Raw genomic sequence first — 12,761 nt, forward strand, 5'->3', positions numbered from 1 at the left:
CTGGCGGACCAGAGATGATGCTAATCTGACCGCATTTCAGCAGACACCCAAGCGCCTACTCCAGGGAAAAACCCCAGGGAGGCACAAAAATAAGCAGGAGGAGGTGGCAAAGCTCACGCTCCTAGGAGATCCATCAAGGCCTCCTGTAGATACTCCCCATCTCAGGACATCTGCTTTTCTCTTTCACAGGGAAGAAGGCGACACCAGGGATCATCAAGGAAATATCCCCCTACCTCTCATCCTTCTCCTGAGAGACCAGGCGAGACTTTTCAAGCAGGTACTTTTCGACAACCGCTCTGTCATCAAGCAGAAAAAGAAGAACCAAGTGTTACATGCTAATGTTGTTTCCCTGAAGAACAAGAATGATTCATGACTGTGGTAAAGCCAGCTGCAAATTAACACCCTTGGACCCAAGGTAAACACAGGGACGAAAGGGTGATAGCTCTTGAGTGTCGTAAACAAGCAACCTAAATGTCGTAAATACGATTTCATTCTTAAGGTAAACACTATTGTCGTAAATCCACCTCACCCTACTACTACAATCTATAAAAATAAGGGTCCTGGGCTGGCCACTTCTGCCCTACACACCGGATGTGGGCTGACAGTTGTATGGAAGCCCAACCTGGCATCACTCGGGATGGCCCCCCAGGCGGCAGGAATTGAAATGATTAGACCCATGTACTCACGAATAACACGGGAAAGTTGAACCCTGCTTCCACCATCTCCCCAGCCATGAAGTGTTTCTCCAATTGAAAATCGATACACAAGGTAATAGATTCACTTTTCTATTCTTCTTAAAACAGCTTTACTGATGATTGACATATGATCAACTATACATACTCAAAAGCATGCACCCAGATGAGTTTTTCACTGGGTCCTTTCATAATCTCTATGCAATTTTCAAAACCAGCTTTAGCAAGTATAGCTGATGCACAACAGATATAACGTGTACGACTGCATGAGCTGTGACACATGCGAATCCCTGAGAGCTCACCACTGTGACCGAGACAACGAACACGCCCTTAATCCCGAGCAGACTCTTGGGGCCTCTGTCACTCCTCCCTGCCATCCACCCCCGAGCAGCCACGGACCAACCCCGCTGAAGATTACTTTGGATTTTCTAGAGTTACAAAAAAACTCAAAAAACCAAAACACTCATTTAGTATGTATAGTTATCTCTTGAATAACACAAGTTTGAACTGTGGATCCACTGATAGGTGGATATTTTTTTCAATAGCAAATGCCGAAGTCCTACATGATCTGCGGTTAGGTGAATCCACGGCTGCCGAACCACAGATATGAAGGAACTGGGGAACTGGAGGAACCTCGGATATGCAGGGCTGACTCGAAGCCATCTGCAGATTTCTGACTAACCCCTGCGTTGTACAAGGGTCGGCTGGATACTGAATCTGCCTTCTTTCACTCAACTCAATGGTTCTGAGATTCAGCCACTTGGGAGCATGCATCAGAACTTCATTCTTCTTCATGGCTAAGTAAGGGCTTCCCAGGTAGCTCAGTAGTAAAGAATCTGCCTGTCAATGCAGGAGGCGTGGGTTCAGTCCCTGGGTGAGGAAGATCCCCTGGAGGAGGAAATGGCAACCCACTCCAGTATTCTTGCCTGAAGAATCCCATGGACAGAGGAGGCTGGTAGATTATCCATGGGGTGGAAAAGACTCAGACATGACTGAGCAAATCGGCACAACAGTCTACATGTCTGCTGCTGCTGAGTCACTTCAGTCCTGTCCGACTCTGTGCGACCCCAGAGACAGCAGCCCACCAGGCTCCCCCGTCCCTGGGATTCTCCAGGCAAGAACACTGGAGTGGGTTGCCATTTCCTCCTCCAATGCATGAAAGTGAAAAGTGAAAGGGAAGTCGCTCAGTCGTGTCCAACTCTTAGCGACCCCATGGACTGCAGCCCACCAGGCTCCTCCGTCCCTGGGATTTTCCAGGCGAGAGTACTGGAGTGGGGTGCCACTGCCTTCTCCCTGTCTACATGTCTAGATACACATTTTGTTTATCTGTTTATCACTTGATGGACGTGTGCTGGGCCCGTGTCCCTGAGGCTGTGTTGGTCCTGGGGTAGGAACAAGGTACTCACACAGCCACACCCTCAATGCTAATAGAGACTTCAGACATTTCTTGGAGCTCTACTGCGAGGTTCTAGGCACTGTTTTGCTGAGATTAAATACACTGGATTTAAATGCCCTCCGGGAGGGGCACTGTGGCTCCCACTGATGGAGGAGGTGTTAACGTGCTGTCCAGGACCTCACAGGAGGGGGGTGGCCTGGTGGGGACCTGACTCTCATGGGATCCTCTATCACCAGGTATGTGAGCTGTACGGCTCTGCAGGTCACCCTCATCCTGTGATACAGAAGAGGGAGCTGGGGATTAGGGCCCAGGTCCCAGGCCTGCTGAATGCTTCCAGACTGTCTCCAGGACGGCAGTCTTCCGGCTGCAGCCTTGCGCAAGCGCACACACACGCTGAATGGATGCCTGCGCACACACCCCGCATGGGGTGGGTTTCCAAAGGCTCAGCATGCGCGTGTCCTCTCTTCTTTCAAACTCCTATTTTCTTCCACTCCCTCCTCTGACCAGTAACTTGTAGTTCTCAGCAGTTTTGTTTTCCTGGGCAGGAAGGCTGCCTCTGGTCCTAGACTCACGTTTCCATCTCAATCTGCGGCCAATTCTCTGTGCTGTCTCGCCACATGGGCAAGGACAGTGACCCCTCAAGGGCACCGAGCTGTCATCTGACAGGCCACAGCCTTTGGTGATTACTCGTGAAGCCTGGGCCCCTACAGGGGTGATCTTGCACACAGCCAGGGATCCCCTCCGTACTGAGCCCTTGAGCCCACAGGAACACGAGGCCTTGCAAATTGGGGAACTGGGGGGAGGGGTGGACTGCCCTTGAACCTTGGCCTTGTCGGGAAGCGGCATCGAAAAGTGTCACCTGCCCAAAAGCAGAACCAGGTCTGGGCCTGCTCCCTGCAAGCTGGTGGCAGCCACTCCCTGGACGGGAAGTGCACCTCCTTCCACCCAGCGTGGCCAGGCCACCGTCAAGGGCTGAGGCAGGACCTCCTTTCCTGAATCCGAGGCCACAGACAGGATGCTGCAGCTGATCTGTGAGATCCAGTGACCCAGGACTACAGCTGCCCTGAGCCTGCCAAGAGCCGAGGTGTGCAGGGCAGGCTGGCTGCTTCGCTGAGGGCCAGCCCTGCTATGTGCTGGGCCAAACGGTGGCTCCCAGAAGATACGTCCACCTGGAACGTGTGACTGTGATTCTGAAAAAACACTTTTGCAGATGAAATTAAGTGAAGGACCTGGAGATGGGGTTTCCTTGGGGGCTCGGCCGGTAAAGAATCTGCCTGCAGTAGGGGAGACCCGGGTTCGATCCTTGGATGGGAAAGATCTTCTGGAGAAGGGAATGGCAACCCACTGCAGCATTCTTGCCTGGGAAACCCCAGGGACAGAAGAGCCAGGCATGCTACAGTCCACAGGGTCGCAAGAGTTGGACACAACTGAGCAGCTAACACTCTCACCTTATTTTTCGAGAGACGAGATCCTCCTCCATGGTCCAGATGGGCCCTAAATCCAGGGACAAGTATCCCAGAAGACAGAGGAGGAGATCATAGAGAAACTCAGGGGAGAAGATCGCATGGAGACTGGAGCGAAGACTGGGGTGATGGGGCTAGAGCCAAGGGCACCTGGGGCCCCCGGAAGCTGGAAGGGGCCAGGAGGGATCCTCGCCTAGAGCCTCTGGAGGGAGCATGGCCCTTCCCACACCTTGATCTTGGACTTCTGGCCTCCAGAACCACGAGAGAATAATTGTTTTGTGCTCTTATTGCTGTGTGCTGACCAGTCTGTGATACTCTGTTTCAGCAGCCATGGGACATGAAATGGAGAGCACAGGAAGGATTGATCTGGGTGGAGAACAGGGGCATCGAGGCCCCCACTGGCAGCAAAGGCTCCGGCTTCTGGCCTGCAGAGCCAGTCCGGGACCCAGGAAAACGTGAGGCAGCCTCTGGGTGTCTCTGCTCCCAAGGGAACCGCTAGAATGAAAAACAGTTGGTTTCTGCGTCTTCTACTTAGTAGGATACCATGGGCTTCCCCTGCTAGTCAGAGGCTCTGCAATGTGGCAGATACAATATGGACCCATGGGAGAAAACCAGATTTAAAATAAGGAGTGAGGGGGAATTCCCTGACACAGAGTCCCTGGTTAGGACTCTGATTTCACTGTTGTGGCCCAGGTTCAACCCCTGGTTGGGGAATTAAGATCCCATAAGCCTCGAAGCACAGAAGAGCGGGACAGAATAGAATAAAATAAAGAGTGAAGGTCTTTCTGGAGAAAGGGCTGAAACCTGCGGGGCAAATGGGGGCAGGAAAGTGGTTCTGCCCATACAGAGACCATGCTGGGCCCAGTGGCAGTTGGGAAGGGACTACTGGACGGCCCATGGAAGGCAGGGGCCATGGGGAGAACTGCCCACTCTTGAGTGTCCCTGAGGGGCTGAGGGGCCAGAGGAGATGTTGCCTTTAGCGAGGGTCTCTCTCCCTACATCACTTAAGAGCCTGGGCAGACAGAAAAAGGAAAGAAGCCAGAGGCTGAAGGATTTGGGAAGAAAACATTTCTGTCCTTGTCTTGAACCTGCACCATCAATTGAGATGATCATCAGTCAGGTTTAGGTTTATTTTTTCTGCCACGCCATGAGGCAAGTAGGATCTTAGTTCCCTGACTGGGGACTGGACCTGTCCCCCTGCAGTGGAAGCACAGAGTCGTAAAACCACTGGACCAGTGGGGGAATCCCAGTCAGATTTAGATGGACAGAAGAACCCGGATATTTTGAAATCGATCCTCCTGGAGGACCTCTGCCTTCCTGAAACACATGAGCCTTCGCGCAGCCTCTATGGGCCTGTTGCTTGGATCTCCCCGCATCTAACATTTAAGGATTCTTATTCTACTGCTCAGAGCATCACCTGGAGCCTTTGCAAATCCCACCGCCACTGTGAACCCTCACACCAGAATGTGGAGCGGGAAGGGTTCCTTTAAGTCACCAGCCAATGGACTGTGCCGAAATGTCTTTTTTTTCCCCCACTGTGAAATAGTTTATGGCTCATAAGACCTTTGCATGTTAAACAAACATCCAAAACACTATGCAGTATTAAGTCGCAACTATATTTTTTTAACTACTTGAAACTACCCAGAACGTACATCTTAAGAGGAAAAAAATCCTACAGTATCAACTGTGGAAATCACAGTATGACCAAATAGATAATTCCTTGTAACATTAACTCATTGCATAAGGCTGGCAGGTATTTTTATTAGCATAACATCACACAGAATACAAATAAACACAATTTCTTTTTCGTTTTTTGGGAACACAATTTCAAAGTTGCACATTTAGTTGAAGTAACTGTACCTTCACGTAAGGAACTCACATTTCTGGCACAAAATGTAAATCTGTTTTAACTTCCGCCTGGCAGTCAACTTCACAATCCAGCTACCACCTATGAACTCATTTGTCTCCTCATCCACCTAGCCATCCAAACCACCCATCAGTCTATACACTCATTTATGAATCCATCCATCTACCAATGATCCCATCCATCCATCCACGGATCAAACCACCCCTCCATCCTCCTATCTGTTCATCCATGAACCTACCCACTCATCATCCATCCATGAATCTATCCACCCATCCATGAACCTACTATCCATCAATCAATCTATCCATCCATCCACGAACCTACTCATCCAAATCCATCAGTCTACATATCCATCCTCTCATTTATTCTCTACCAGTGAGTCCATCCATCCATCCATGAATCTACGCGCCCATCCTTCTATCCATCCATCCGTGAATCTACGCACCCATCCTTCTATCCATCCATCCGTGAATCTACGCGCCCATCCTTCTATCCATCCATCCGTGAATCTACGCGCCCATCCTTCTATCCATCCATCCGTGAATCTATGCATCCATCCTTCTATCCATCCATGAATCTATGCGCCCATCCTTCTATCCATCCATCCATGAATCTACGCGCCCATCCATCCATCCATCCATCCATGAATCTACGCACCCATCCTTCTATCCATCCATCCGTGAATCTACGCGCCCATCCTTCTATCCATCCATCCGTGAATCTACGCATCCATCCTTCTATCCATCCATGAATCTACGTGCCCATCCTTCTATCCATCCATCCATGAATCTACGCGCCCATCCTTCTATCCATCCATCCATGAATCTATGCGCCCATCCTTCTATCCATCCATCCGTGAATCTACGCATCCATCCTTCTATCCATCCATGAATCTACGCGCCCATCCTTCTATCCATGCATCCGTGAATCTACGCGCCCATCCTTCTATCCATCCATGAATCTACGCGCCCATCCTTCTATCCATCCATGAATCTACGCGCCCATCCTTCTATCCATCCATCCGTGAATCTACGCATCCATCATCCATCCATCCATGAATCTACGCGCCCATCCTTCTATCCATCCATCTGTGAATCTACGCACCCATCCTTCTATCCATCCACCCATGAATCTATGCATCCATCCTTCTATCCATCCATGAATCTACGCGCCCATCCTTCTATCCATCCATCCGTGAATCTACGCATCCATCCTTCTATCCATCCACCCATGAATCTACGCATCCATCCTTCTATCCATCTATGAATCTACGTGCCCATCCTTCTATCCATTCATCCGTGAATCTACGCAGCCATCCTTCTATCCATCCACCCATGAATCTATGCATACATCCTTCTATCCATCCATCCATGAATCTATGCATCCATCCTTCTATCCATCCATCCGTGAATCTATGCATCCATCCTTCTATCCATCCATCCATGAATCTATGCATCCATCCTTCTATCTATCCATCCGTGAATCTACGCACCCATCCTTCTATCCATCCACCCATGAATCTACGCATCCATCCTTCTATCCATCCATCCATGAATCTATGCATCCATCCTTCTATCCATCCATCCGTGAATCTACACACCCATCCTTCTATCCATCCACCCATGAATCTACGCATCCATCCTTCTATCCATCCATCTATGAATCTACGTGCCCATCCTTCTATCCATCCATCCGTGAATCTACGCATCCATCCTTCTATCCATCCATCTATGAATCTACGTGCCCATCCTTCTATCCATTCATCCGTGAATCTACGCAGCCATCCTTCTATCCATCCACCCATGAATCTATGCATACATCCTTCTATCCATCCATCCATGAATCTACCCATCCATCATCCATCCATCCATCCATGAATCTACGCGCCCATCCTTCTATCCATCCATCCGTGAATCTACGCACCCATCCTTCTATCCATCCATCCGTGAATCTACGCATCCATCCTTCTATCCATCCACCCATGAATCTACCCATCCATCATCCATCCATCCATCCATGAATCTACGCGCCCATCCTTCTATCCATCCATCCGTGAATCTACGCACCCATCCTTCTATCCATCCATCCGTGAATCTACGCATCCATCCTTCTATCCATCCACCCATGAATCTACCCATCCATCATCCATCCATCTAAAAACCTACCCATCCATTTTTCTGGCCATCCATCCATGAACCTGCTACCCATCCATCGTCCATCCATCACCCACCCATCCATGAACCTTCTACCCATCCATCCATCCATGAACCTACCCACCCATCACCCACCCATCTATGAATCTACCCATCCTTCTATCCACCCACCCACCCTGGAATCCATCCATCAGTCTACGTCCCGTCCATCCCTCCCTCCATCCCACTCACCCACCTACTTTCAGCACAACTGGACAACTGCCTTACTTTGCTACCTAGCATCATGTCTCCTTCCAGCTAAAGGGGCACATTTGGCAAATGCCAGAGTCCACATCACCTCTTCCTAGACCCATGGAATCAGAAACATCAAGATCAGGAAATAGGTTGGTGGGCCCCCGCCTGCTCTTGACAAATCCCATCATGCTAGGAACTCTAGCTCATTGTACTTAACTTAGTGGGTGCCTCAATGCCCTAGGTGATGCCCCGTGGCAGGTAGGTTTGGTTATGAAGGTGCCGCCCTCCTCCCCCACCCACGCTTCCTGCCACCTCTCAGACTTTCATATCAATGACTAAAAATCATACTCGTTTCCCTTCATGATTCACAAATGCCTGCAAGATCATGACTTCAGCATTCAGTTCCCTGCTGACCCAGTCCTGGGTCCCCGCCGCAGGGAAGCCCAGGACCCCAGACCAACGGTGGAGTGCACAGCGTAGGCACCAGCTGACTCACCCTCTCACGATGCCGCTCTCCAGGTAGTTGACCTGGATGAATTTCCCAAATCGGCTGGAATTGTTGTTGTGAGCTGTTTTAGCATTTCCAAAAGCCTGCGAGGAAAACAAAAGCAGGTTTTCAGATTGTGAGGATGAAATTTCTACAGGCCTCAGCCTGGAGGCTCCCTCAGGGTGTTGTGGACCATGGTTCACTGGAAGCCACTCACAGACTCCAGGTGACGCCTGGAAAACACACAGGTAGGCAGCCCAGCGCGTCCCAAGTGTGTGTGCGCACGCTCAGTCGCGCCTGACTTTGAGTCCCCATGGACTGTACCCACCAGACTCCTCTGTCCATGGGATTCTTCAGCCAAGAGTACTGGAGTGGGTTGTCATTTCCTCCTCCGAGGGACCTGCCCGACACAGGGACCGAACCCACATCTCCTGCGGCTCCCACACTGGCAGGCAGATTCTTTACCACTGAGCCACAGGGGCTTCCCACACATCTTATGGGCTTGCTCTTCACCTCTGTGTTGAGGTGTAGGAGGGGCTCAAGTTCTAAGTCCTGGACACTGGAAACACCAATTGTAGGAATTTTTTTTCAGTAATAACTGTTCACGTAGCAAACTCTGGCCTGTGGTCAAATCCAGTCTACTGTGTGTTTTTGTACTGCCTGTGAGCCAAGAGTGGTTTTTACATTTGTAAATGGTTTAAAAAAAAAAACAACCAAAAAACCCAAGAAAAGTAATATTTCCTGCCATGTAAAAATCCTATTCAAGTTTCAGCATCCACAAATGAAGTGTCCTGGAACACAGCCAGGCCTGTTCATTTATCGACCACCTACCACTGTCTTTGTGCGGTGACGGTGGGGAGCTATGACAGAGACCATCTGGCCTGCAAAGCCAGAAAATATTTACTATCCAGAATATTTATTTTCCAGAAGGAGTTTGCTGGGCCCTGGGTTGATACCAGCTCCAGGCCAGCCGCCAGCCTGCTTGTGAGGAAGCAGACATGGGGACTCGTCCCTTCTTGGAGGGTCTTGCAATACCATGGCATGACAAGCTGGTTGACAGCAATTTTTAAAAAAAAATTAGGGTCAAAATGACATAACATAAAACTAAGTTTCAAAAGTGAACACTTCAGTGGCACGCAGTACATTCACAACGCTGTCCAACCATCACCTCTGTTTAGTTCCAGAACATTTCTATCCTCCCAAAAGGAGACCCATCCTCCTCAGCAGTTACTCCCCAGCCCCTGGTAACCACCAATCTGCTTTCTGTCTCTCGGGATTTATTTGCCTGGTCTGGACATTTCACATTAAGTGGGGGCACACACTAGGTGGCCTTTCGTGTCTGGCTTCTTTCACTCAGCATGATGCTTCTGGGGTCCAACCTCGTCATGGTGTGAATTAGGGCTTCATTCCCAAGACAGAGAGGAAGTGTGCGCTGTGCTCAGAGCCCATGGCTTGGCAGTGCCCCCCGGGGTCTCCCATGTGACCACCATCCAGATGAAAATAAGAGAACACCGTCTGTCCCCTACTCAGGTTCCTGGTGTCACCTCTTTCCCACATGGTACCCAGATGAGGGGAGGGCTCGGTGGAATCTTGGGGGAACTTGGGGCAGGAGAAGTACCTGGGCAGTGGTGGTCCCTGTTTCAGGGAGTGACAGGCCGAAAGAAGTGAGGGTGGTGAGGCTGGGCAGAGGAGGGAAGAGAGGCAGAGATGGGATAGGGGCGGGGGTGTCGCACGAGGAAAGGGAAGCTTGGCAATAGCGAAAAAGGTATCAGGCTCACGCTGTTCCCTTTAGAGGAGGCTGAGCCCGGCAGGAAGGCCACAGCTGGGAGGAGGTGGGAAGGCCACTGCCAAGGTCTGCTGTGGGGTGGGGGACAAGGGCAGGGTGGAGAGAGGTGGCCAGGCTCTCAGGCAGACACCGAGAGGAGTTCGGATTTTCTCCAAGCGCTCAATTGGCAGGCAGGATGGATGCAGGTCAATCTCTGAGGAGCTTCCGACTCGATGCCTGGAGGCAGAAGCCCCGTCAAAAAGCATCTGCTGGAAGGCTAGGGACACTTCCTCAGAAAACGGCTCCATTCAGTGGAGCTTGCGATCCGGGCAGCAGCCCCCGCTGGGCTCATGCACCAGTCATGCTCCTGGATGACGAGGTCACGGGATGCGTGACTTCCTGCTCCTGCTGCCCCTGGGGCTCCAGACCCCAGAACCGGGCCTCGCTGTAGAACCTGAACCAACCACCAGACTGCCAAGCAGGGGACGAGTGACTGAGGGAGAGGAGGTCCCAGGGAGGAAACCAGGCCCAGTTGTAAAGGGGGTACCTTCAGGGCTCAGACAGTAAAGAATCTGCCTGCAATTCAGGAGACCAGGGTTCAGTCCCTGGGGCGGGAAGATCCCCTAGCTGAGGGAATGGCAACCCACTCCAGTCTTCTTGCCTGGAAAATTCCATGGTCAGAGGAGCCTGGCGGCCTACACACCACGGGGGTCCCCAAGAGTCGGACACAACTGAGACTACCTTGCAGGGGAGGGGAGGGGTCTTCACCTGGCCATGTGGTGGTGGAATCCAGCCTGACAAGGTGCTTTCCAGAGTCACACAGCGGCCACAGAGCCCCCTTCTCTTCTTCACAGGGTCTGGATGTGCGTGACTGAGCTCTAGGCCAGTTGCTGGGGCCCGGGCCGCCATCTGCTCTGCCCTCCCGAGTGTCTGTGGAACCCAGTGCAGGGTTCCCGGCCTCGGCGCTGCTGACACTCAGGGAGCGATCACTCTCCGGGGTAGGGCAGTCCTGCGCACTGCAGGGTATCGAGGTCATCCCTGGTCTCTACCTGCCAGAGGCCGGCAGCATGTGGGACAACCCGAGAAGTCCCTGCAGGGACTTGCCTGCTGGTCCAGGAGTTAAGCATCTGCCTTGCACTGCAAGGGGCGCGGGGTTAATCCCCAGCTGGGGATCTGAGATCCCACATGCCTCAGAGCAACTAAGCCTGTACCCTGTGACTACGGAGCCTGAGGGCTCTGGAGCCTCCGTGCCACAACTACGGCAGCCCAAGTGACACAACTATGGAGTCCGTGTGCCGCAATGAAAGGTTCCACATGATGCAACTGAGACCTGATTTGTTGCTCAGTTGCTAAGTCGTGTCTGACTCTTTGCGACCCCATGGACTGCAGCACGCCAGACTTCCCTGTCCTTCATTATCTCCTGGAATTTGCTCAGATTCGAGTCCATCAAGACGGTGATGCTATCTAATCATCTGATCCTCTGCCGTGATGCAGTCAAATAAATAAGAGAAGTCCCCAGCGACAGCTGCATTGCTGGGGATTGAGAAGCACAGATGAAGGTAAAAGGTGTTTGTAGGAGCAGGTTGTCTGGGGCTCCTTCCTGTAATAAAGGCCCCCATGTGTGCTGCAGGCCCTGATGGGCCCCCTGGTGAAGAAAACTGTCTATCCAGGTTTTAATCTCCTGTTTCCCTTATGTTCAGCCTTTGGGGTAAACCCCACGGGCTCTTGAGCCACAGCTCTGGGAAAAGCAGACGGCAGATCCATCTCCTCCTTTCCTTCCAGACCCTGCAGGGTGGTGTCTGAGCTGAGGACAGGCCTGCTTTGTGATAAAATGAGCTCCCACGAGCGAGCATGCAAAGTGCTGCCTGTCCTAACTACAAACAGATGGCGAGGGGGGTGCCTGACCCCGAGTGACACCCCTCCAGGGGCAAGTCCTGAATCGCTGCGGTGGCTGGGTTCAAGGCCTGCCACAGAGACACCCCAGAAATGCACATTTCCACCCAGAGGAGCCACGGTGGTCCCTTATGAATGTCGGACATGTCTCTGGTGAGTTTTAAGGAAACATCCAGGCCCAGCATCCTGGGGACCAGAGGGGATGTCTTTGGGACCGGCTCTCTGGTTCTGCGATTACCAGCGCGGTGACCTCATGCGTCTGGTATGCGGTCTCAACACACTGCGACTTTTCAAAGCTGATCTAAAAATATCCGGTTGGTGCTATTATACGTCCGTTGGAGGAGGAGGAGGAAATGCTGGCCTGGCACCCGAAACGAGGGGAGCTATTGTGTAGCTGTTCCCGGGGCCGGCCAGGGGTGTGCAAGGCCTCCAAGCACAAGGGTGGTTGGTGTGCCCGGTGGATCATGTGGGGCTGGAGATAAAGGGGAGGGAGGAAGTGGGACCCGGGTGCCAGCAGTGATGCGATGTGAGCTGGCTCTGGGGCGGGGGAGGCCACAAGCTCGTGCTATCTTCCTGGCATGCCAGACGATCCACAGCCCTGGCAAAACTCTATTTGGGAGAGGACTCTACTTTCTCAGAAATGCTGTTTCCCTTCCCTTTATAAAATAAAAGACACGTTTCTCTGTCCTTGTTTTCCTCCCTTATGTCTTTTCTTTTGGCCATGCCGTGCTGCATGTGGGATCTTAGTTCCCTGACCAGGGATCGAACCCATGCCCCCCTGAGTTGGGGGTGTGGAGTCTTAACCGCTGGA

At 51.8% G+C, this 12,761-nt stretch overlaps 1 protein-coding gene across 2 annotated transcripts in view; it reads right to left on the bottom strand.

Moving 5' to 3' along the window:
- MYO9B (myosin IXB) overlaps positions 1 to 12,761 on the bottom strand; it is a 107,506-nt gene that overhangs the window by 48,444 nt on the left and 46,301 nt on the right. For both annotated transcript variants that reach the window (XM_052642840.1, XM_052642839.1), the window contains exons 3-4: positions 8,302 to 8,396; positions 234 to 296 (exon numbers count right to left, since the gene is read on the bottom strand). In XM_052642840.1, the coding sequence (XP_052498800.1) occupies positions 234 to 296; positions 8,302 to 8,396 (158 nt within the window). The remainder of the gene's footprint in view (positions 1 to 233; positions 297 to 8,301; positions 8,397 to 12,761) is intronic.

Source organism: Budorcas taxicolor, chromosome 7 (genome assembly GCF_023091745.1).
Source record: "Budorcas taxicolor isolate Tak-1 chromosome 7, Takin1.1, whole genome shotgun sequence".
Lineage (NCBI taxonomy): Eukaryota > Metazoa > Chordata > Mammalia > Artiodactyla > Bovidae > Budorcas > Budorcas taxicolor.